This window comes from Herpailurus yagouaroundi, unplaced genomic scaffold, assembly GCF_014898765.1.
Source record: "Herpailurus yagouaroundi ecotype Mexico unplaced genomic scaffold, PumYag 253, whole genome shotgun sequence".
NCBI classification, from domain to species: domain Eukaryota; kingdom Metazoa; phylum Chordata; class Mammalia; order Carnivora; family Felidae; genus Herpailurus; species Herpailurus yagouaroundi.
In genome coordinates, this window is record NW_024412470.1 from 4,167,572 (window position 1) to 4,193,075 (window position 25,504).

General features: G+C 41.2%; 1 protein-coding gene across 1 annotated transcript in view; it reads left to right on the top strand.

Moving 5' to 3' along the window:
• The window catches only part of IARS2 (isoleucyl-tRNA synthetase 2, mitochondrial), a 68,778-nt gene extending 44,104 nt beyond the window's left edge, over positions 1-24,674 (top strand). The window contains exons 13-23 of the mRNA XM_040461005.1: positions 1,566-1,668; positions 2,513-2,606; positions 12,280-12,388; positions 14,676-14,778; positions 15,783-15,908; positions 16,482-16,613; positions 17,718-17,824; positions 18,610-18,755; positions 19,469-19,659; positions 21,860-22,004; positions 23,621-24,674. Coding sequence (XP_040316939.1) covers positions 1,566-1,668; positions 2,513-2,606; positions 12,280-12,388; positions 14,676-14,778; positions 15,783-15,908; positions 16,482-16,613; positions 17,718-17,824; positions 18,610-18,755; positions 19,469-19,659; positions 21,860-22,004; positions 23,621-23,766 — 1,402 coding nt within the window. The 3' untranslated portion in view covers positions 23,767-24,674. The remainder of the gene's footprint in view (positions 1-1,565; positions 1,669-2,512; positions 2,607-12,279; positions 12,389-14,675; positions 14,779-15,782; positions 15,909-16,481; positions 16,614-17,717; positions 17,825-18,609; positions 18,756-19,468; positions 19,660-21,859; positions 22,005-23,620) is intronic.
• Positions 24,675-25,504: the final 830 nt, after the last annotated feature.

The window sequence follows — 25,504 nt, forward strand, 5'->3', positions numbered from 1 at the left end:
CAGATTAAGAATGTAAAGCTTTTCAGGGCATTGAGTTAAATTAAGGGGGATCGGTTCATTTGCTTCAGGACTTCTCAGGATCCTTAATATGTTAATTCACAGCATAACTTACAAAGAGGGACACAGCATCAGAGTTGCCTAAATCTGTGTGATCACAGTGGACTATTTCGTGGTATGTCTGTGTTAACGTTAGGAGTTTTCCGTGTACCCCAAAGATGGTTTGGGAAATGCTGGCCTAAGTATATTTCCCAAACAGTATTCTGAAACCTGTCCTTATGTGAACCACCCTGAGTGAGGAACGGGTCAGGAATATAAAACCTCATGACTTCAGGGCACCTGGGTGGCTCTGTGGTTAAGGTCCAAGTCTTGATTTTTGACTTCGGTCAGGATCTCACAGTTCATGCATTTGAGTCCCGTGTTGGGCTCTGAGCTGACAGCCTGGAGCCTACTTCAGATTCTGTCTCTCCCTCTCTCTCCCTCTCTCTCTCTCTCTCTCCCTCCCCCACTTGTGCGCTCACTCTCTTTCAAAAATAAATAAATAAACATTAAACAATTTTAAAGAATGTAAAGCTTTTCCCGTTCACTAGTCTTTCCATTTCCATTGACTCTCATGGGCCTGTAGTTAATGCTTAGTTACTAAGAATTAGTAACTAGTGGAATGTGGTGGAAATGAGCATAATTCAAAAGTTAGCTTTTGTATGTGTGTCTTAATCTGTAAATATTAATACGGATTTGTATCTTGGTGATAGGTTAACATAATTACTCTCTAAATTTACCTGACTTCACAAAATGAGTTTGAATAATAACTAACACTTATATAATACTTGTTAGTATGTGCCAGACATTGTCCTAGGCATTTTATATATATAAGCTTAATTAATATCCTTAATAGCCATCTTGATGATATTATTATCTGCATTTTAAAAACAGATACAGAAATGTTACGTGCTGTAGCCAAGGTCACATTAGGTAATAAGTGGAAGAGCCAGGAATGGAACCAAAGCTGTCTAGTTCTAAGGTCCATGCTCTTAACCATTACATGTACTCTGACCCATGGAAAGCAACTAGAGGAAGTTGTAACGTCAATAAAGCTGTGATAATAAATTAAAAGTATGTTACTGCTGTGAGAAAATGTAGTATAAATTTTCCCGAGTTTAGTTTTCAAAGAATTTATAACTGTGTGTCTTCCCAAAGATATGGTCAATTTCAGTTGATGTGCACTTACTGGCTTTTTACTGCATATTAGGCTCTGTGCTGCGTTTTTTGTGCATCATCTTACTTCGTTTACATGGCATTCTGAGGGAGGTATCTCGGATCGTACAGTGTAAGTTCCATTAGTGCAGGAATCTTATCTGTCTTGTCAACTGCTATATTTCCAGTTCCTAGGACAGTCTCTAAGATACTGGAGGTTCTCAATAAATATTTTTGAATAAAATATTCTGTGGATATGGGAAAATAACTATTCTGTTTTTCTTTTTTTCTTTTAGCTGTTTCTTATTTTTTAAATGTTCACTATTACCCTCTGTAGTTAATTGAACAGTTTTGCCTTTTCCCACCTAAAACAGCCAAACCACAGAGCATGTTATTAAACTAGTGGAACAACATGGCAGCGATGTCTGGTGGACTCATCCCCCTGAGCAGCTTCTTCCTCAGGAAGTCTTATCGCAGGTAAATTTCTGTGTGTATTTAACAACCTTCGTGTGCATTGCATGACTTAATGAAAACACAAGGGATTCTTGAGCGTTAAAAAGTATTTATGTCATTGTGTAAAGTTGATGAGTTCATTTCACTATAAATCAGGAGCCAGTGCAGTTTGAGAGTAGACGTTTTTGCCTAGCCATAGAAGCTTGGTGTTAATATAGCAGTGGAGTATGAGGGTTATTTGTTTACTTATTGAGGGCCAAGATTGATTTTTAGCGGGTTTAGTTGACTAAGCAGATGTAGGTGTTGACTATGAGAGAGCGGTGCCTAACTTGGTACATCAGGGTTTTGTAGGATCTGCATTGGAGTTGACTGATTCCATCACACATGAACAGAATCCAAGTTAGGAGATCATTTCAAGAAGTGAAAACACTTTATGTTAGTAAGTGTAGAATCAAGTGGCCACAATCACTTTCACATACAAATGAGGCAGTTGTACTCAATTGCAAAATACTTAGAAATGTTTGAAATTTCATTTTAAAATGTGAATTTAATGGTTGTAAGCATTTGATTCTCTTATTTTTTTTTTAAGTTGATTTATTTTGCGAGAGAGTGGGGGAGGGGCAGAGAGAGTGGGGGAGAGAATTCCAAGTAGGCTCCTTGCTGTGTCCGCGTAAAGCACGAAGCAGGGCTTAGTCTCATGAACCGTGAGATCGTGACCTGAGCCAAAATCAAGAGTTGGCTACTTAACTAACTGAGTCACCCTGGCTCCCCATCCTTTTATTTTCTTAAGACTTTTTCTTTTTGCTTTTTTATTGTGTATATCGCTATCTTTGCATAATTAAAATGTGTTTTCACATTATCTTACTAGGTCGGTGGTCCTGATGCCTTGGAGTATGTGCCTGGTCAGGATATCTTGGACATCTGGTTCGATAGTGGAACTTCATGGTCTTGTGTTCTTCCAGGTAATTTTAAATAATAAATTATATACCAGTCAAGCAGTTTTGAAAATACATAAAAGTTACTCAGAAGAAATCTATAATCTGGGAGTATTTTTTTTTATTTGGAAGAAAATCTCCTGCCATGATACGATTTTAGATCTGGAAGGGCTCTTGGAGATCATTTAATCCAATGATGTCTAAATTTGTTTGTTTTTCCAAATGAAATTTTATATAGACCCACAATACACAAGGTAGATAAAAACGGACATTTCTTCCTCCTCTCAACCAGCTCTTCTTGACGCACTTAGCAACCCAAGGCATTAGCTCTGTAACATTTAGAAGTCATTGAAACGGTCTGACTCCCATCATTTTTCAGAAGAGGAAATGAGATTAGATTAGAGCCAAATTAGGTGATGGTTACATAGCTTAGTTAGTCTCAGACCAGAAATCAGATACCCTGATCTCTGGTTCTTATTTTTCTTACACGAACTTGTCATTTCACAGCTCTTCCCCCCTCCACACAGGCAGCTGACTAATGTTACACTCACTCACAGGGCACACTGTGAGAAGGGAGAGACCTGGTGGGCAGTAGCAGGGAGAAGTAGGAGAAGGCACACATTGGAGGTTGTGTGTAGCTGCTTAAGAGGATATCCTTAAGCACACCACGCGAACACCAGAGGGAAAACAAAGAGCAAAGCCCATCATCACCGTGAGGTTAAAGACAGGAACGAGGATGAATCAGATGCTTCTTCACATTGCTGCTAAGCGCCACCCTGGGCCCAAGAGATCTTGCTTTCTGGAGCGAGAGAATGTGGGAAAGTAACTTGTCTTTGCAGCTGGCCATTATTACGGGATTGAGAGGGATTGTCCCCAAGTGTGACTTGAGGTATCCTTTTGGTACTGGGCCTCACTATTGAGAGGACGTACATCTGATTCCTGGTAGGTAAATATGATCATTTGTCCCCTTCTAGTAGCCTAGGAAATTAATCCTTGTAAATTCATGTTTCCTCTATATTACAGCTAAAATACAAATAGTAATTCATAATGACTATGTATAAATTACATATTAATAAAATCTTTTAGTTTTTAATAATTTTCAGAATTATTATTTCGTAAGTTTCTCCCACCACACCTAAGAGAAAATACTGCAAGTTCGATTACTTTGTTTCCCTAAATTATACTGAAAACATAGGCAAGGACCACTACATAAGGTAGGTAGAAGTAGTGTTATAAATAGGGAGAAGAGTTCCGTATCTCCTACCACACTGGGGCAGCATCGTGAATTTCAGCAAAAGTGTGCCATGTGCAAAATCGTTTATATGATATATTTCAAAGTTCATTAACTTTTTTGGCCTTGGTACGAATGGCTGCTTTGAGCATTGTTGCAGTTTAATTTCAGAAGTGGTTTCACATTACTCCACACAGCAAGGTCGTGTTCTACTTAGAGACCTTGTAAAACTGCATGAAAGCTCGTTAAAACCCGTCTGTGCTGCTGCCAGTGGTGCTGATAAAAGTATAGTCACGTTCCTTCTAGTTGATGATGTTTTTAACTAAATACTTGGGAAAGAAATAGTTTATTAAATGAAGTTAGTGGTAGAATTACACCTAAGCAGTAGGTGTCATATTTAGATAATTAATTCGAAGAAGGAGAACTGATTTGTCATTTAAACTTGTATGTTGCCTGCATAGAGGCCGCCAGAACTTAAATAAGCTACCTTCACAGATAAATGCACAAGACTAATTTTAGACTGTAATTTCTCCTTTTTCACTGAGCTGTCATATTCCTCCTCCTCTTCCTCTAAATCAGTCAAACATGGTGTGAGGTTAGTCAAAGAATTAGATTAATTGGCTTATATTTTATCCTATTTACCTCTGAGCTTTTATTCTTTTTTGGTAAGAAAATTTTCAAAAGACAGGGAGAAAGAATGAAGTGGGAAAGAGCCAAGATATAGTGAATTCACGGTTTGAAAATCCATAAAACAAACTTTCCTTAAAAGAGAGAAAGAACAAGAGGGAGAAGTCTTTTTCGAGAAGGGTATTTTACTTTCCATTCTCAAATGCTTACATTAATTCTAATAAATGATTCAACGCCTGCGTATTTCCCTCAGAGTACGTTACTGCAAACTAAAATCAACTTACTTTTGAGTTTAATTGAGCTATCTAGTCTTCATCAGTACCTGTTGATGTTTAACAAGATGAACTTGGTGATTATGGCATACATGACTGGTTTTACTTTTCGTTGACATGTTTTACAACAGTGAAAGATTTGGCTTAAGAATTTGAACACCAGGTCAGGTACCTCTTTGATTGTGAGTTCAAGGTCAATAGTACTTAAACTGAAACCCGAACGCTTTCTGAAAGGGAATGGCGTTTTTAAGTGAATCATTTCTAAAACATTCTTTAAACATTTACCGAAGGCATTAATTTTTGCAGTGATTAAAAATAATGTTTTCAAAAATTTTAAGTAAATTCTATTTTTTAGAACAGTTTTAGCAGAAATTACAGAGATCCCATACACTGTGCCTCCATTTCCCCATAACCTCCCCTGCCTTCAACTCACACTACGGTAGTGTATTTGTTACTATTGATGGACCTACATTAACAAATCATGATCACCCACAGTCCATAGTTAGGATTCACTCTTGGTGTGCGCTCTGTGGGTTTTGGTAAATGTATAACAACATGTATCCAACATTGTAGTATCACACAGAACAGTTTTACTAAGTTTTACTGAATTTTACTAAAATTTTACTAAAAATTTGCTCCACCTGTTCATCCCTTCTTCCCAGCTGACCCTGGCAACCACTGATCTTTGTACTCTCCATAGTTTTTGCCTTTCCAGAATGTCATATAGTTGGAGTCACACAGTATGTAGCTTTTCGGATTGGCTTCTTTTACTTAACATGTATCCATGGTCCCTTCGTGTCTTTTCCTGGCTTGATAGCTCATTTCTTTGTAGTGCTAAGTAATGTTCCCTCGTCTGCATGTGCCGTAACTTATTTATCTTCACCTATCAAGGAATTAGTGTTGTAAAATACTTATTCTACTTCATTTGTTTGTTTTTTTTTAACAAATAAAGAGAAATAAATAGAAAAAAGATCATTTTTTTAAAAGAGAAACTATTATTTACAGTTTAGATTTACAAAGCCTTTTTTAAAGGATTACCCTATTAAGAACATAGATGATAGTTTACAAATAGCCTAATTTTTTAAATTGATAATTATATCCTAACATTTTTGACAGATTACTCTTGGCTTAAATTATTTTACGTTGGTTAAGCAGTAGTTGTGACAGATATGTTTTGTGCTAGTTCTATAACTTGCCTTCTTAAATACAATATAATCTTGCTCAAACTTTGTCAGTTCAGCTAAGTTAAACAAATTTAGTAATGAAATTATAGACTACTCAATTTTTGGCTGATTTTGCTTTGAGAGTTTTTTTTAACACTGTAATTAGTTTATTCTTTATTTACTACCATGCCTAAATCATAATCTTAGAGGTACTGAATAGTTTATGATTTTTATAATTTTCCTAAGAAAGAAAGTTACTGTAACAGAAATATTAGCCTTTTGCCACATGGTTGATTGCGACTTTTCCTGGAGTATTACAACACCCAGGTTTATTTCTAGTTTTTTCTTTTACTAGAAGGTCTATTGAGGGAAGAAAAAGAGGAAAGAAGATTAAAAAATAGGCAGAAAAAGTTGGCACCGTTGCTCCCTCTTGTGCACTGCTGTTGGAATGTAATCTGGCACAGGTGGACTGGAAAGGATTTTTGCATTATGCCTCAGAAGCTTTGGATTGGTTTTCTGTCGTTTGACCAAAAAATTCTATTTATGGGCATCTCTCCTGTCCAAGTGGTCAGATGTGGGGCTCCTGGGTGCCTCAGTTATTTAAGTGTCTGGCTCTTGGTTTCAGCTCAGGTCATGAGCTTACGCACTGCTCACTCACTGCAGTTTGTCAGTTCGAGCCCCGCATCGGGCTCTGTGCTGACAATGCTGAACCTGCTTGGGGTTCTCTCCCTCTCCCCCTCCCCTGCTCACACACCTGCACTCTCTCAAGTGATCAAATCTGGATGAAGAACTGTGTGTGAGGATATTCATTACAGTGTTCTTTCTCTCTTTCTTTCTTTCTTTCTTTCTTTCTTTCTTTACAATGCTATTTTAATAGTATGTGATTTGGCACAGTAATTCATTGTCTATGTGTAGAAAAATTACTAAAGCAATATGGTATACATTCATACATCAGAATCATATGCAGCCATTAAGTAATGTTTTTGAAAAATAATTGAGGGTATGGGTATTATCTAAGGGCATGCTAAATTTGAAAAAGTACAGAATACAAAATAAAAGGATATAGGCAAATATCGTGATTTGCTAACAACTCATGGAAATGTTGAGCACAGACAAAAGACTGGGAAGAGATGCGCTGTAATGAAATGGTTATCTCTAGGTAGTGGGATATAGGTGATTTTATTTTGTTTTAACTTCCCAGTGTTTTACAGATTTCTTAAAGTGAGAATGTACATTTGCTAGGAAAAACAACCGTTACTAAAAATAAACTTACTAAAATAGGGAATAGTCCCAATAATTCATCACATGTGGTTGTAGCTGTACAGTAATTCCAGAGTATTCCAGCACCTTAGTTTGACAGATCTTCATATTTCTTCCCGTTTAAGACTAAGCTTATCTTTGTTTCTAAAGTTCCTACAAGCTTTATTTTTTTCATTTCTTGTCCAGAGCTCTGCTACGCCCAAACACCCCACTACCCCGTCCATCTTTTTCCACTGGTTTCATACACCACCATGAAAGGCTCTGGCTTGCAGAAGCTTTCTGGGGTTACACTTCCTTTTCTAGGATGGTATTTTGCTTCCTTCCCAGTTCCAGCAATTCAGTACCTATATGAGAATGGAAAAGGCATTGAGACTTGACCCCTGCTAAGTATGAGCTGTTTTGTTGTGCTGTGATTAGTAGGCTGATGTCCTCCTATTTTATTAGAGCGTTGCAACATATATTTCTAGGACAGAATCAGAGACCACGTATTTTTAAAATAGTTTAGGATAACGATACTTTCACAAGTATTCTTGTATATAAAAATGATTTGAAAAAATACACCTTTCTTAATTTTCCATCAGGAAATGTCAGTGCCCTTTGTGATAAATCTTTGTAATAATTAACGTTTACTGATAATGTGCTGTGTACACAGCATGTCCTATTGCTTCTTTAATCTCTCTTACAGCCTCGTAAGGTAAATACATTTGGGGTTGTCCTCATCTTAGTAAAGACCTGGGCACGTGGGAAGGTTAAGCTCTGACCCCACACCTGGTGCGTCCCACACACAGGACTGGGACTCTGGCAGCCTCAGTGCCGCCCCCGTGCAGTCAGATTGCTGGTGTCCTGATGACTGTAAGTCTTTGGGCAGTAGCCAGCTTTTTAAACTTTCAGGGCAAAGGTTTTAGAGATTATTTAAACCCCTTGTTTGGGAGGTGTGTTAATCAAGGCTCAGAAGCAGTGTTTGCAGTAAGGTGACAGAACTTCGGTTTGATGCCCGGTTACTGTCAGTGATTGTTTCACCAGCCCCTGAGCAGGCAGCTTTCAGAGAGGAAGAGGATTTGGTGATTCTTTCTGCTCGCTCCTTCCTTCCTTCCTTCCTGCCTTCCTGCCTTCCTTCCTTCCTTCAGGAAAAGATTTCCACTAGCATTCTGTTATCAATCATCTCCTTGATTACTGCCACATCCCCAAAGTGGTCAGCAATAGGAGGTTAACATCTTGGGTGGAAGAGGATTTATAAAAGTTTAGGGTTATAGGGGCGCCTGGGTGGCTCAGTAGGTTAAGCAGCCGACTTCAGCTCAGGTCATGATCTCACAGCTTGAAGGCTCGTGAGTTCGAGCCCCACGTCGGGTTCTGTGCTGACAGCTCGGAGCCTGGAGCCTGCTTCGGATTCTGTGTCTCCCTCTCTCTCTGCCCCTCCCATGCTCACGCCCTGTCTGTGTCTTTCTCACTCTCTCAAAAATAAACATTAAAAAAAGATTTAAAAAAGAAGGTTAGGGTTACAAATGGCTACAAGTCAGTAGAGGGAGAAGAAAAGTAGGTTGTAGATGTAGCATTCTAGATGTTGAGGCTAAAACATTTTGTTCTTACTGCATATGCATTTGTCTTCTTACCCTCTTAGACTTTCCTGGCTGCGGAGACTAGGCTGAAGTGCAGTTTTGCCATGATAACAACCAGCACAATTATTTCTTATTTAACATAAAGTTCACCCCCTAACTGTCAGCTCCAAGAAGACAGATGCCAGACTTCTTTGCATTTTCTGCCCCAGGACCTAGTACAGTGCCTGTCAGGTGATAAGTGCCAGAAATGTTGAATGAATGGAACTGGCTTGATTTAATTATTTTAATTTTGTCTCCCACCTCCCCCCAGACCCGCATTGTCACATAAGGATTATAACCCTGAATCCTCAATATTTAGGGCATAAGGACCGATCTTCATTTCACAAGTAGAAGGGGCTTTTAAAGTTGTGAGTTTAGATTTAAAATAGGGGAATAATCTTTCCCAAAGACCTCATGTTCCTTTTTTTATTTTTTATTTTTTATTTTTTTATTAAAAAAAATTTTTTTTAACATTTATTTGTTATTGAGGAACAGAGACAGAGCCCGAGCAGGGGAGGGGCAGAGAGAGGGAGACACAGAATATGAAGCAGGCTCCAGGCTCTGAGCTGTTAGCACAGAGCCCAGCGTGGGGCTTGAACCTACAAACTGTGAGATCATGACCCGAGCCGAAGTCTCAGCTCAACCGACCAAGCCACCAGGCGCCCCTCATATTCTTTAAAAATAAATAAATAAATAACATTTTATTCTGAAAAGTCACAGAGCAGTGTAAGGAAGTAGCATCTCCCCTTCATCTAGATTTTCCAAAGTTAGCATTTTACTGTTTGCTTTATATATTTTTTCCCTATGGCTATGTATATACAGTTTTTTCTGTACCACTTAAGGGTAAGTTGCAGACTTGATGCTGTTTTATCCCTAAATTTTTCGGTGTATGTTTTCTAAAAACATGGACAGTCTCTTATATCACAATATGAGTATCAAACTCAGGAAATGACCCTGATTCCATCCTGTCACCATCCTGTCACCTATCTACAGACCTTATTCACATTTCACCCAGTGACGCCCTTTCTCGGGAAGGAGGGAAAATAAGTGTCCTAGGGTCTAAGACCATACGTGGCATGGGTGTCACGTCGCTTTAGTCTTACTCTGATCTTGTCTTTCATGCCCTTGACGTACATAAATGTACAGGTTATTTTGTCGATGGCCCCTCATTTTGAGTTTGTGTAATGTGTTCTTATGATGTGGTTTAGACTATGCGTTTGGGGCAGGAATATCACGGAAGAGACACTGTGTCCTTTTCCACATCGTAACAGAAGTCACACAGTGACTTACCAGTGATGTTGAACTTTGGTCACTTGGAAGTGGTGTCTGCTTGTTTTCTCCATTACGGTGACTTCTTACCCCCATCTCGCCAGAGGGGTTGTTACGTTAGGAAGTGTCTTATAGAGAGACACTTGACAACTATGGAAATACCCTGTGTTCTCACCAAATTTTCACCCTTGATGAGTCTTGACTGAAATGATTGTTACTTACGATGTTTGCCAAATGGTCTTTTATCTTAGATTGTTAACTCCTGAATTAACTGGTTAACTGTTGAATGCTGAAGTAGCCCTGAAGCTTGCTTATGTATATGTCCTAACAAATTTGAGACTAAGTTGTTCATAGGGCATTTTTTCTCCTTTTTTTTAATTTTTAACTTTTAAAAAAATTTTTTTAAACATTTATTTATTATTGAGAGACAGAGAGACACAGAGCGTGAGCAGGGTAGGGGTAGAGAGAGGGGGAGACATAGAATCCTAAGTAGGCTCCAGGCTCCAAGCTGTCAGCACAGAGCACGACGTGGGGCTCGAACTCACAAACCGCAAGATCATGACCTGAGCCTAAGTCATTGGCCCAACCAACTGAGCCACCCAGGGGCCCCACATTTTTTTCTCCTTTTACTACATCTTCTTTTAAAAGACTTTATTTTTTTTTAAAGAACCATTTTAGTTTTATAGCAAAATTAAGAAGAGGGGAGCCTGGGTGGCTCAGTCAGTTAAGTGTCCAACTTCAACTTCAGCTCCGGTCATGATCTCACAGTCCGTGAGTTCAAGCCCTACACTGGGCTCCGTACTGACAGTGCAGAGCCCACTTTGGATTCTCTGCCTCCCTTTCTCTCTGCCCCTCCCCAGCGCATATTCTCTCTCTCTCTCTCTCTCTCTCTCTCTCTCTCTCTCTGTCTCTCTCAAAAGTAATAAACACTCAAGGGCATCTGGGTGGCTCAGTCAGTTAAATGACCTACTCTTGGTTTCGGCTCAAGTCATGATCTCACGCCTCGTGAGTTTAAGCCCCACGTTGGGATGTGTGCTGACAGTGTGGAGCCTGCTTGGGACTCTCTCTCTCCCCCTCTCTCTCTGTTCCTCCCCTGTTTGCATGCTCTCTCTCTCTGTCTCAAAATAAATATTTAAAAAATTAAGAAGAAGGTGTAGAGATTTTCCATATACCTCCTGCCCCCACAAATGCATAGCCTCTCTTATTATCAGTATCCTCCACCAGAGTGGGACATTTGTTACCGTAGATGAGCCTGCAGCGTCACATCATGACCACCCAAAGTCCGTAGTTTACGTTATGGTCCACTGTTGGTGTTGTACATATTATAGGTTTGGACAAAGGTATAATGGACATGTATCCATCATTATAGTATCACATAGAGTATTTTCACTGCCCTAAAAATCCTCTGTGCTCTGCCATTCATCCCTCCTACCCCAACCCCTCATCGCTCACCCCAACCCCTGTCTCACATGGCTTTTTAATAGTTGGTCCATCTTTGACTGGGTCATTGTCAAATTAGAAGTTTATAACTTGCCCTTTTTAAAAGATTCTTTTTTCTGATTTGTTTAATTTCTTGGTTAAATGTACTCCAGTGCCAGGTTGTCTAGATTCAGAATCCCTCTCTGTCGCTTACTGTCCCATAAATTTGGACAAGTTCTAAAACATCTCAGTGTTTCACCTTCCTCATCTGTGAAATGGGATGATGATAATACCTACCTTATAGAGTTACTGTGAGAATCAAATGAATTAACATAAAGCTAGATGCTCATTTTCATAAGAGACAACTGAAAATATTGATATCAGTAATTATTAATTAGTCACTATCCTTTTTTTAATTTTTTAAATCTTTATTTATTATTTTTAAGAGAGAAAGAAGAGCCTGAGTGGGGGAGGAGCAGAGAGAAGGGGGCCAGAGGGTCTGAAGCAGCTCTGCACTGACACCAGAGAGCCCGATGTGGGGCTCGAACCCACAAACTGCAAGGTCATGACCTGAGTTGAAGTTAGAGGTGCAACTGACTGAGCCACACGGGCGTCCCAATCAGTCCCTAACTTAGGTAGTGTTTTAGTTACTTCTAGTTTAGGAGATCATACTCCAATGTTTATTCTGTTTCTCTTGATTAATAAATGGGCAGCGAGAGGGTAATAGCTCCAGCGACTGGTAGCATGACGCATGAAATAAATGACGTGATTGCTTTTATTATGTTAACACTTTGATGCTTATTTACTTTCATCTTCCCATTTTAATTAACTTAAATTTCTCTGTTCTTTAATATTTATTTTGAGGTACTGACCAAAGAGCAGATTTGTACTTGGAAGGAAAAGACCAGCTTGGTGGTTGGTTTCAGTCTTCTTTATTAACAAGTGCGGCAACAAGGAAAAAAGCACCTTTTAAGTAAGTGTTCAAGCTGAGCTAAAGGTGTCCTCACGCTGTGAGGACCTGTGCGGCGCCCTGGCCGGTGCCAAGCCCCGTGCCGAGCAGTTATCCCGGCAGAACTCGCTGTGTTGCGCTTCGCAGATGCTGCATTTTTTTTATAAATTGAAGGCTCAGGACCTCCGTGGAGGAAGTGCCTGCAGACGTGGTGGAAACGGCAGGAGAGGCAGAGTCACAAGTGGAGCCTGGAGACGGGACCGAATCGTGCAGTCTCATGACACAGCTTTCACAGTGAGGAGCCACTTCTTACAGACGAACAAAGAAGGTGCTTTCTTGAGATGGAATCTACTCCTGGCCAAGAGGCTGTGCAGATGGTTGGAAAGGACAGTGAAGGATTTGGAGTATCACATGAATTTAGTTGTAAGACAGTGGCAGGGTTTGAGGGCCTTGGCTCAGTTTCGAAAGGAGTTGTTCTCTGGGTAAAACGGTGTAAGACAGCATTGCGTGCCCAGAGAAGTGGTGTGTGAAAGGCAGGGTCAGGCAGTGTGCCCGACTTCACTGTTGTCTTTAAGAAATTGCCACAGCCATCCTCGCTGTCAGCGACCTCCACCTTGACCGGTCAGCAGCCATCAGCATCGAGGCAAGACCTCCCGCCGACAAGAACATTGCAGTTTGCTAAAAGCTCAGGTGATAGTTAGCGTTTTTTAGCAATAAAGTATTTTTTACTTAAGACATGTACATAGTTTTTTTAGACATAATGCTTTCGCACACTTCATAGAATACAGTAGTGTAGACATAACTTTTATATGCACTTGATCGCAGTGGTCTGGAGCCAAACCTGCAATATCTCCGAGTTATGCCTGGATATGATAAAGCACCTCCTTTGTTAGCTTAGTCTCTTGTTTCATGAGAAATGAGTTTGAAGTTAAAAAAAACAAACAGCAATACAGAGAAGTCTTGTCACTGACACAGACCGTAATTCCCACAAGAGGTAAAGTCAGCATCGACTGGAGGAGTGGGGAAATCTCCGAAGAGCTAGATCTTGAAATATGGGAAGACTTGACGTGGAGGATGGTACTCTGCGATGCTTGAAGACGGCCTGAGGTCACATCTCCTTGTATCTGTAATGTCCACAAGTGGCTAATTAACTGAAACATTCTTATTTTGTTAAATTAGGTATTAAGTTACAGATAATTGGTTTTCCTTATTCAAGTGTGTGGATAGAGAATCGGAAAAATTTTTGAATAGCTTAAGATTTTTACTATCTTACAACGAAAACCCATCCCAGAACAATTTACATGTGTAGGTTTCTTGTATAACCTGCTTTTATTTGATTGGTTAAAGATTGTAGTTTTTTTTTTTTTTTTTTGAGTAATTTCTACCCCCAACACGGGGCTTGAACCTACAACCCTGAGATCGAGTTGCATGCTCCACTGACTGAGCCGGCCAGACACTACTATAACCTGCTGTTAGAAGCCAGTAGAACAGCAGATGTAGTTTTCTCACGTTGTCTTTTTGAAAATATTTTGAGGTGATAATCTGTTCTTTTTGAGACATAACAATACATAGTAATAAGACATTTTTCCTGGTTAGTTTTAATGACCAAAATGAAAACATCATAGATGCTCAGGAAAATATTTGTATAGTGAATGTAAACATCAAAATTTTTCTAGGTATGGGGCGCCTGGGTGGCTCGGTCGGTTGAGTGTCCAACTCTTGATTTTGGCTCAGGTCATGATCCCACGGTCATGAGATCAAGCCCTGCGTCGGGCTCCGTGCTGAGTGTGGAGCCTGCTTGGGATTTTCTGTCTCTCTCTCTCGCGCTCTCTCGCTCTCTCTCTCTCTCTCTCTCTCTCTCAAAAAAGTAATTTCAGGGGCGCCTGGGTGGCGCAGTCGGTTAAGCGTCCGACTTCAGCCACGTCACGATCTCGCGGTCCGTGAGTTCGAGCCCCACATCAGGCTCTGGGCTGATGGCTCAGAGCCTGGAGCCTGTTTCCGATTCTGTGTCTCCCTCTCTCTCTGCCCCTCCCCCGTTCATGCTCTGTCTCTCTCTGTCCCAAAAATAAATAAACGTTGAAAAAAAAAATTTGAAAAAGTAATTTCTATGTATAAGTAGAGAGCTTATTATCTAACAGTCATCACAAATAAGCAGCTGAGAATTAGGCTTTCAAGAAAAGCTTTCATGCATAATCTGTCAAGAAAAATTCTGGTTTTTGGATCAAGCTAAGATAACTCTTTTTAAACTATAAGTGACCTTCAAAAAGAATGTTGGAATTGTGTTATCATAATAGCTGATTTGTTTTCTTAGGACAGTGGTTGTTCATGGCTTTACCCTTGGAGAAAAGGGAGAAAAGATGTCCAAGTCTCTTGGGAATGTCATTGATCCTGATGTGGTCATCAATGGAGGACAAGTAGGTGGTTCTCTAAAAAGTCTTTTTATTTTTGCTTTAAGGCTTCTAAATTGGCAGCCAAAATCTTTAATGTAGTTACTTTGATGTAAAAAAAAAATAATGAAAACCTATCTTTTATGCTAATAGCAGGTGCCTTACTGTGTTTTAAATCTAGGCTCTTAGGTAATATGTGATTTTAATGAAAAAGGGAAGGGCTGGGGTTGTGGCCCTATTGACTCATTTCAGGTCTGAGTCTCTGGGTCCTGAACCATGCTATCTCTTTGTTTAACTGAACTTCAGAATTTGTAAAAATTTATTTAAAAAAACAATAAAAATGTACAGTTCAGTGGAATCAGTATAAGAAAACAATGAGATTACAATTCATGCTTCATTATTACATTCTCAGAAATTCTGCCCCTTACCTTGGGTCATTAATGAGCATCGTATCTGGAGTTGCTAATAATTTGGTTTATTTTGGAGTTGCTTTCAGAAAAGAAATCACCTGTCGTTTTACTCCTTTGGCTTTTTTTTTTTTTTTTTTTTTTTTTTTTAAGTAGGCTTCATGCCCAGCACACAGCCCAGAGTGGAGCTTGAACTCATGACCCTGAGATCAAGACCTGAGCTGAGATCAAGAGTCAGACACTTAACTGACTGAGCCACCCAGATACCCATTACTCCTCTGGCTTTGTACCACCCTCCTAATGCCCAGTAATCACTGCTGTGTGTACGGAGTGGCTAGGGAGCACCCCCTCCACCATCAGAGAGGCATCAGGGCGCTGCTTCGACCCCAGCGGTCACGGATGGATACAGAAATGCCCGCATCCACGCATGAAACAAGATCGCAGAGCATACTTTTTCCCAGTGTTGGTTTTTAGACACAGCGGATCTCTGAGATTGTTAGCCCTTATTTCATTACAGTGCAAGTATATGTTATGCTCACTTTGAGCTCAAATATGTCAGAGGAAGAATATCGAAAACATTCGTTCACCATGTATATGTTAATATGTTTTTCCCTCCACCGAAAGGATCAAAGCAAAGAGCCTCCCTATGGTGCTGATGTCCTTCGCTGGTGGGTGGCCGAGTCCAACGTCTTCACTGAAGTGACCATTGGTCCAGCTGCACTTAATGCTGCCAGAGATGATATTAACAAGGTCAGCGTCACTTCTTCCCATTTCCGAATAAAAAGTGAGCTAAATGACTTTTTTTTTAAATGAAGTACATTTTATTTGGCATTTCAAAACAGTGAAAACATAGTGTAATCCTAATAATTTTATATGCTGTCTTTATATTTTATAAAATATAACCTAGCATAAGATAATACAAAATTATATTAATTTTATATACTTTTTGTGTGCTCTGTGAGCTTTCACATTCATTCCATTTATCTTTATTTTTGCCTGGGAAGCAGGTGAAAATAACATTCTTACCTATACAGAGGAACACACTGGGCCACTGAAGGGGGATTTGCCTTTATAAGGTTATAAAGAAATAACAATGAAAATTCAGTCTTCATGTGTAGAGTCCAGAGGTGGTTTCTATACCTGGGCTATTGAAATGAGAGTCTGTTTTTTGACATTTGTAGTATCATTTAGGAATGATATATGTATAAAAAAAAAAAAATCCCATTAAGAAAGTCACGAGTTGGATAAAAATTACAGAAAAAACTTTTCAGTAAGAATTAAAGGCTCACGTTTGTTTTTGACTGCATATTTTTTTCTCGATAGCTTAGGAATACACTCCGCTTTCTTTTGGGAAATGTCAGTGGTTTCAACCCAGAAACAGATGCCATTCCTGTTAACGATATGTATGTCATAGACCAGTATATGCTACACTTACTGCAGGATTTAGCAAACAAGGTAAGTATGAACTACTAAGCCTTTGGCAAATAGAAATACCAGCACTGTGGAATGTTGAAATTGGAGTTGCACGCAAGCAGAACAGACATTACTAGAAACAGTAACCATGGCACTGAGAAAAGTCATGCTTGGTGAGGTCCACACATTCTTAGGCTCACTTTAGGTAGTGGAGTCTTGGGATTTCTTTGGTGGTTTTTCAGGAGACTCACAGTACCTGGTGGGAACAGTAGGCCCAGACTTCCCCTAAGATGACACTTTTCTTTCAAGGTCTGCCTTACATATTTCCCCAAGAAGAAGGAATAAAGTGGAGCTATATTTTATCTGTAGATGCACTCTTCAAAGAATAGAAATAACTGAAATGACTGTTCCTCTGTGTTTCGTAAGATATTCTCCCATTTATATATACACAGATAATTTGTGTTTTCTCAAAAATTGGAAATGTGGTTGCTTCCACGTACCCTGTGTCAGAAATGTCCCTGCAGACGTTTGCCCAATTTTACTTTTCTGGCGAAAATGAGGGAACAGTGGCAACTTGTAGTCTCTGCTGTTTTAAAATAGTGTGGTTTATCATTTAAAACCTGATTCCTGGGGCACCTGGGTGGCTCAGTCGGTTGGGCATCCGACTTTGGCTCAGGTCGTGATCTCACAGATTGTGAGTTCGAGCCTGGCATTGGGCTCTGTGCTGACAGCTCAGGGCCTGGAGCCTGCTTCCGATTCTGTGTCTCCCTCTCTCTCTGCCCCTCCCCCGCTCATGCTTGCTCACTCTCTCTCTCTCTCTCTCTGTCTCAAAACTAAACATTAAAAACAAAAAAACTTGATTCCTTTGACGAGTATTCTTTTGTAGTTTCCAGAGTAGAATGTTCAGTGTTTTCTGAGGATAGTCAAATTTGATAGCCAGAAATGTTTCAAAGATCCTGTCACTACTGCGTATCTCCTGTTTTGTATCTGTTGCCTTTGAACAGATTTTGAAAAGGAACACATTTTGCTCATAGGGCCAGGGCTAGGCTCGCTGAGGGATCCAGGGAGGATAATGCAAGCTCACAGGACTTGCATTTTTGCTTGCTTATTCCATCTTCCAAATTTGTTCTGGCTTTTGTTCCTTAGATTACCGATTCATACAAACAATATGATTTTGGAAAAGTTGTTCGGCTGTTACGAGCATTTTATACCAGAGAACTCTCCAACTTTTATTTCAGCATAATCAAAGACAGGTATGTGGGACTGAATATTCAAACATTTCTTGAGTGTCTACTCTGCTTGACAAACCCCGGGCGTACATCGGTGAGCCAGACGGGCGGCACTGTGCAGTCATGAAGAAGTTGGGTTCTTGAGTTCAGGGGTAATACAACCTCATAATGTGATTATGAGAAGAGATGATATAAGGAACGTGCTTTGTGCTCTGCGTGGTAAAGTGAGCGCGCACTAAGCAACAGGTGCCAGTGGGGGTAATGAATCTAGTCCCTGTTTTCAGAGGAGTTTATAAATTTTGAGGAGAGACCAAGAGACAGGCAACTGTTACCGTACGAACATTGCGTCAGATCACTACTATCCAGTATCCTTTCAGAGGAGGGCTTGGTGCTTAGTCTTCCTGGGTGGCGGGTGAGCCACCGTGACGTGTCAGCCCCGACCCGTGAGCACCTCAGGGACCTCACACACGGGGATCGTGACCCCCAGTCCTCCGAACGCAGGAAGATGAATACCATCAACTAACGTATCAGTGGTCAGGGTTCCGGCTGTCGTCTCTCGGAAAACCGACGTGGACGCGGCGCCGCTGCGGGGAGTGGTGGGGGAAGGCGAGCGCACCCGCAAGGGGCCAACCGGGACAGAGGGTTGATCAGTCAAGTTCCGTGATGGAACGTCTGCCTCGGAAAATCGGAAGGTGGTGAGAGCCAGAGGATCGGCCACTGCGGGAGGAGACCAGCCCGAGGCAGGCCCCGCCTCGGCGCTCGCACTTGCGTGCGTGTAACGCCCCGCCGCGCACTTTGTTCTCGCCCAGGCTCTACTGTGAAAGCGCCGGCGACCCCGGACGGCGCTCCTGCCAGACCGCCCTGGCTGAAATCTTGGACGTGATGGTTCGTTCTTTTGCTCCCATTCTTCCTCACCTGGCTGAGGAAGCGTTCCAGCACATACCTTACGTCAAAGGTAAGGAACACTCGATTTGTTCTCCTGAGGAGAAAGACCCCTCCCTGGTGAGGATGCGATTTCTGGTTTTCTCTACTCCGTGGAAGGGGCGCTTTCCCGTCCACGGCGCGCGCGTGTGGCAGGACAGGTCTTGGCCCTTCAACTGTCTCTGCCCTTGTTTGGGGCCGCGTACGATGCATTTCAGAATGGCCTGCCAGCCACCACGGAGTGCTTTCTGAAACGTACGAGCAACTGGACATGACCGCAAAATCAGTTTTTCCTCGATGCCTTTATAAATGTGTGAAATATATTTTAGGTTTTATTAAGACAGAGTGTGGTGCCTTTAGTGAATATTTTTATCACGGTTTTTTCCCCCTGATTGTTAATTAGTAAGCTTATAGTAAATTAGAACTATAGAAATTCAAAGAGAAAAAGTCACTCACAATCTCGCTACGCAAAGACAACTACTGTTAATTTGGGGCTGTTTTTTCGATTTTATTTTCTTCTAGGCATCCTTTTTTTCCTTTTGAGGTCTTACTATATATTTTTTCCTTTGTTTAGATTTCCAAATGTGAATATAAATATTTGGTAAACATTTAGAATGGCTCCATAATATTTACCATAAATAACAATTCTTATTTTCTGTGAATAAATATTTCATGGTTAGAGGTCTGCGTATGGTTTAAAACGGCTCTATGTGAATTACTTTACCTTTTTTTTTTTTTTTTTTATAGAACCCAAGAGTGTTTTTCGTACTGGGTGGATTCGAACAAGTTCTATCTGGAAGAAGCCAGGATTAGAGGAAGCAATAGAGGGCGCGTGTGCAATGAGAGATTCATTTCTTGGAAGCATCCCTGGTAAAAATGCCGCCGAGTACCAGGTTACCATTGTGATAGAGCCCGGGCTGCTTTTTGAGATAATAGAGGTGAGGAGTGGTTTGTACCTTTGAAAATGATGTTAGGATCCTACAGCCTCACCTGAAATTTGGCTTTTAAAAATCTCCGTGTAAGTAAGATTTTGTAGTTTCCAAATCTTGTAACCCTGATATTATCACAGATTCTGTTTCCTACTTTTCTGTGCTTCCTTTCCCTCCTTCTGCAAAGTATGTACTTTACCAGAGGGGCAGGGAAGGTGCAATAAAGTCCTATTTGAAATGCAAAACCTTGGGCCTACTTGCATGTGACAGAAACCGATGACATTAGTTTCCAGTACATAAAAATTGAGAGTTTTGTGTTCAGGGTGTAGTTTTCTGCGAATTTTGTCAAAACAAATCCAAGAACGGATTTCAGCCTTTTTCTCAGGAAATCTGAAGAAAATTCATTTGCTGTAGCAAATCAGCATGCATTCTCTGAAAGCATTCATCCTATTTTTATTTCCGAAAGGACCATCAGAATTTTCTTCTTGGGATTCTTAGGGGTTCATTGGCCAGATTGACTTTCATGATAACATACTGGCTCAAGATTTTTCTCCACTTTCAATGCTTGAGAAGAGAATTGATAATCTATATTTTAGAAGTCTTACTGCTATCATAGTTTTCTGAAAAATGACCATCTCATTTGGTTGGTAAGCTCACTTTAAGTTTTTAGTAATGTGATTAGATTAGGATTTGAGGCTTGAAACAGCTAGTCTCTAGGAGATCGTTGACCATAGCGGAGAATTTCAGTAAGATACGTTTTAAAATCTACCGGTTGGCAGGCTCAGACTCCTTTATGTTATGAGCGGGAAACTGAGGACCGTTGCAACTGTGAGCGAGCTAAGGCTACACAGCCTAGTACTGGGCTTTTCTCCTGCATGTCATGTTTCTTTTGACTTCATTAGTTCTGAGTAGTGAGTTAAAAAAATACACCTTGTTTGGATCATTTACATTGGAAAAAACTTAGGGATTTAAAAAAATATGAATGTATTTTTCTTAGGAATTACGTTAGGTAGCTGTCAGATGATGGAGTCCTGGATCTATCAGTTACCAATTACATGAATTTGTTAAAACCAAATTAATTTCCTCAAAGCTCCTGTTTTCTCTTGAGCTTTTTTTTTTAAAGGAATGTCCATATTCGCTTAGTAACTCATTTTGAAGAGCAGAATTACAATGAAAAATGGAAAAATTCTTATCAGACACCCAGCTTTCTAGTACTTCAGAAGAGTTCTGGGGGTAATTCAGTTGCCTCCATTGGTCTGTGTTGCCGAAAGCAGGTCTGCTCATGTAGCGCCTTGACCCCTCTCCTAAAGCGGGAGGCAGGGTGCAGGATAAAGAAGTCTGGGCCATGAGGCCACTAGACCTGGGCTGGAATCGCAGCTCCCCACCTGCTGCCTGAGAACCGTGGGTGAGTGCACCCCTCCGAGTGGCTTTCCTCATTTGGAAAATGGGGATAAGAAACACTGTGTTTCTAATCATAAGGGACATTTAGCATCTAGCATAGTGAGGTACCTACTGACTGGATTTTTTTTTATTTTATTTATTTATTTATTTATTTTTTAAATGCTTTTTTTTTATTTTATTTTTTTTTAATTTTTTTTTTTCAACGTTTATTTATTTTTGGGACAGAGAGAGAGCATGAACGGGGGAGGGGCAGAGAGAGAGGGAGACACAGAATCGGAAACAGGCTCCAGCCTCCGAGCCATCAGCCCAGAGCCCGACGCAGGGCTCGAACTCACGGACCGCGAGATCGTGACCTGGCTGAAGTCGGACGCTTAACCGACTGCGCCACCCAGGCGCCCCAGACTGGATTTTTTTTTTAATTTTTTAAAATTTATTTTGAGAGAGAGGGAGAGAGAGAGAGGGAGAGAGAGCGCACGAGTGAGCACAAGTTGGGGAGGGGCAGAGAGAATGAGAGAATCCCAAGCAGGCTCCGCACCATCAGCACAGAGCCCGACGTGGGGCTTGAACTCACAAACTGTGAGATCATGACTCGAGCAGAAACCGAGAGTCAGACCTTAACCGACTGCACCACCAGGTGCCCCTTGACTGGAAGATTTAATCTGAAGCGTTTCATTCTAGTTAAGAATGGATTTAGGAGATATTGGTACCAAAGGGTTACTCACAAAACACAAGAGTCTGTAGCATTTATTCTTACAACCTCAGTTTGCAGTAAAAATTGAGATGGTAACTTTGACATGCTCGTTCCCAGATGCTACAAGCTGAGGAGACTTCCAGCACCTCTCAGTTGAATGAATTAATGATGGCTTCCCAGACGACTTTACTCCCTGAGGAACCACGAACACTAACGACAGATGTGATTGAGCGCAAAGGGACGTTTCTGATCAATTTAGAAGGTAAGGAGGAGGCCACAGTAACGAGAGGGACCTGGAGAACTGAGTGATAATCGAAGGTCATCTCCAGCTTTCCCGTGGATTAGGTGTATTCTAAAGGCAGATATGTTCTTAGAATACATCTTTTTATGGGAAGTGGCTCAAGTTTCTGTGTGAGCTCTCAGAAGCATCCTGCATGATGACCTTGGGAACCCAGGACTAGGGAGAGGAGAGAGCTTCCCTTGCTGTCCTGTGAGTAATTGATAGTTGTCATTGTGTGTGAAGTTAGTTGGCCTCACTCACTCCCGTTGGCTTTTTGTGCTCCTGTCCTTTGACACTCAGTACCCTGGTACTGCCTAGCCTGCCCTTCTCCAGCGTTGACTCTGAAATTGCTTATTTTGCCCACCCTATGTTAACAGATTTAGCCATTTTAAAAAATTATTTTAGAGAGAGTGAGAGTGCGGGTGGGGGACGGGGCCAGAGCCAGGGAGAGAGACTGTCTCCGTGCTCAGTGCAGAGCCCGACATGGGGCTCGATCCCACGACCCTGGGACCAGGACGTGAGCCGAAATCAAGAGTCATACTCAACCCACCCAGGCGCCCCAAGATGTAGGCATTCTTAATGAAGGGTTAAGGAAGAGGTCTTATCGAACTCGTGCCCACCACGGTCTCTCTCCCAAGCAAGTACTGTCGGTGATGCGATGGAGGCACAGCAACATTAACAGAGAATAACACGCGGGATCTCTGGGAAGGGGATGCTGCCTGTGTTTTCCAGAGTTGTTAGGTGTCATCGGGAGGTGTGAGGCTAATTTGTGGGCATCAGTGTAAATCTGAGGCCTGGAAACCCTGACCACGTAGTAAAGATTCTCACTTGCTTCTCAAAATGTTAATGTACGTTGTTTGTATTATGGCTAGAAAATAACTTTCTTACGTGTATTCAGTCTGAAGTCTGAGCACTGATAATGGAGGAATTTTTGTTTTCTTTTGGTCAAACCAAGCAATCTTAAGTGGGCACACTGCAGTTGTCACTAGAATTTTTCAACTTTTAAAAATTCTTGCGTAGGGGCTCCGGGGTGGCTCAGTCAGTTAAGCGTCCGACTTAGGCTCAGGTCACGATCTCACGGTTTGTGGGTTCGAGCCCCACGTCAGGCTCTGTGCTGACCGCTTGCTCGGAGCCTGGAGCCTGCTTCGGATTCTGTGTCTCTGTCTCTCTCTGCCCCTACCCCGCTCACGCTTTGTCTCAACTGTTTCTCAAAAAAACAAATGTAAAAAAAAAAAAAATTTTTTTTTAAAGTCAAATTCTTGTGTAGCTAGAGAGGCAAAGTAATTTGTCAGAACTAAACCTGGATTAAAGAGCTAGAAGGCCTGCTCTGCTCTGCCTGAGGAGATAACAGTTCAGTGACTTGTAGAAAAAGCAGTTAACCTCTCACTCAGGGTCTCCCGATTCCTCGGCCATCCTCAGTCGTCAGATCGTGAGTCCCCCGTCATAGCCGTGTGCGTGTGAGGCAAATGAAGTAGAAACGACCGGTTTACCAGGGGAAGGAGAAGTTTCAAAAAAGGAGCGCCGGCAGAGCCATCGGGAGCTAGGGATACAAGCGGACTGGCCCGTCAGAAAGCCTCTTGGTGTCCTTTCTCTCCCAGGTGGGGATATTCGCGAAGAGTCTTCCTATAAAGTAATCGTCATGCCGACCACCAAAGAAAAATGCCCCCGTTGTTGGAAGTACACCGCCGACTCTTCAGACGCGCTCTGCCCCCGGTGCACGCAAGTCGTCGCTGGAAGGGAATAGGTCACGCTGCTGCTCATGGTGGAGCGCTCACAGCACCGGCGAGAAACCCAAGATTTCGGTCATGAGTGGGAGAGGAGATGGTGGAGGAGAAGGGGCAAATTCAGAACTGTAAGTCTGTCCTGTGTTAGATAAAAAGTAACGTGTATGTATATACACACATGCAGAAAGATACACGTATGAAGATGGATCTGGACGGATCCATAATGGATTTATTCAGAACAGACACTGAATATGTTTGCCTTCAGAGGTGGCTGACCGGGAAATGTTTTCTATTTTATAAATCTTCCTGACTCAGGATTTAAGTTCTCTAATGTCTAAAAATAAAGGCATCTGGAAAATTACCGACATTGGTGAAGTTGTAAAAATCAAGTGAAAAATATGGTTTTGAAGGCAAATGGCAGAGGTGCGTGTTCCCCTTCAGGGACAAAAAGAGTGATTTCATTCTGCCTCACTAGTGAACGTCAACCTCGTCACAACACATCGCCAGCAAACTTGTTATTCTCCTACAAGAGCGGAAAAAAACTTCATACTTGTATTTATGAATGGTGAAACATGAAAGCTGAAAATTTATTTCACTAACATACGTAAGTTCACAACAAGGAACAGACACAGAAAATGAAAGTCTATACAGAGGGTCACTACTTACAGTACATTAGAGAAGAGCGTTGTATAAACAATTCAGTATTGGATTAAAACCTTGCGAGGGATGGCTAATTCTATCAGCAGAAATCTAACTTTCAGAAGCCCAACAGACTCATTCCTGTCAGTGTGAGAAAGGGCTTTCACTGTTGCTATGGCATCCTTTAAAAAGATTTGTCTCTTATAAATGAAGGAGCCGCAGCAACTTGTAAGTGAATGGTGTATTCCACATAAGCTTCATACTATTAAATCTTTCCTTTGATTTTAAATTGTAACCATTTTTTTTTAAAGAAGACACTTTAACAGTGCTTACTTTGACCTTAGATGAGTTTTTATAACAAAGGTGAAACTTCCTTTCTTATTTTTGCAATAGTATGCAGGAAGCTTTTAGAAGGTCAGTGCTATGTTCTTCCCCACCTGGTCTGGTTTGTCCTGGCTCTTCTAGGTCTACATCTAAACACAACCTGTAATGTAGAAGTTATGACGATTTGAACATTCCTGTTCTCCTCAGCATTATATAGTGGGACTTAACACGGGACAGAATGCCTATTTAATGTTAGTGAAGAGAGGGGGGTGGCAGTTCTAACTAAGAAAACACGACTGGCTCTTGGCTTCCCGTCACTAAGTGCAGCCGACCTTTGTTCCAGAAACCACCCATTATTCTACATACAGTCTAATTCCTTTATTTGTGGCTAACAGGTAATAAATATTTAGCTGCTTTTCTTTTTTTTTTTAATTTTTTTTTTTAATGTTTGTTTATTTTTGAGAGAGAGAGAGAGACAGAACATGAACGGGGGAGGGGCAGAGAGGGAGACACAGAATCGGAAGCAGGCTCCAGGCTCTGAGCTGTCTGCACAGAGCCCGATGCGGGGCTCGAACTCACCGTGAGATCACGACCTGAGCCGAAGTCGGACGCTCAACCGACTGAGCCACCCAGGCGCCCCTAGCTGCTTTTCTTAACCATGTAACCATGAATTAAGCATGTAATTCAATTTTAAAATTCTGTGAATGGTCCACTTTAGGATCACAAATGTAACTAGAGATTTGTAATTCAGCGATTGGTTACAGTTCTATGAGCCATATTTTAGCTTATTACTCT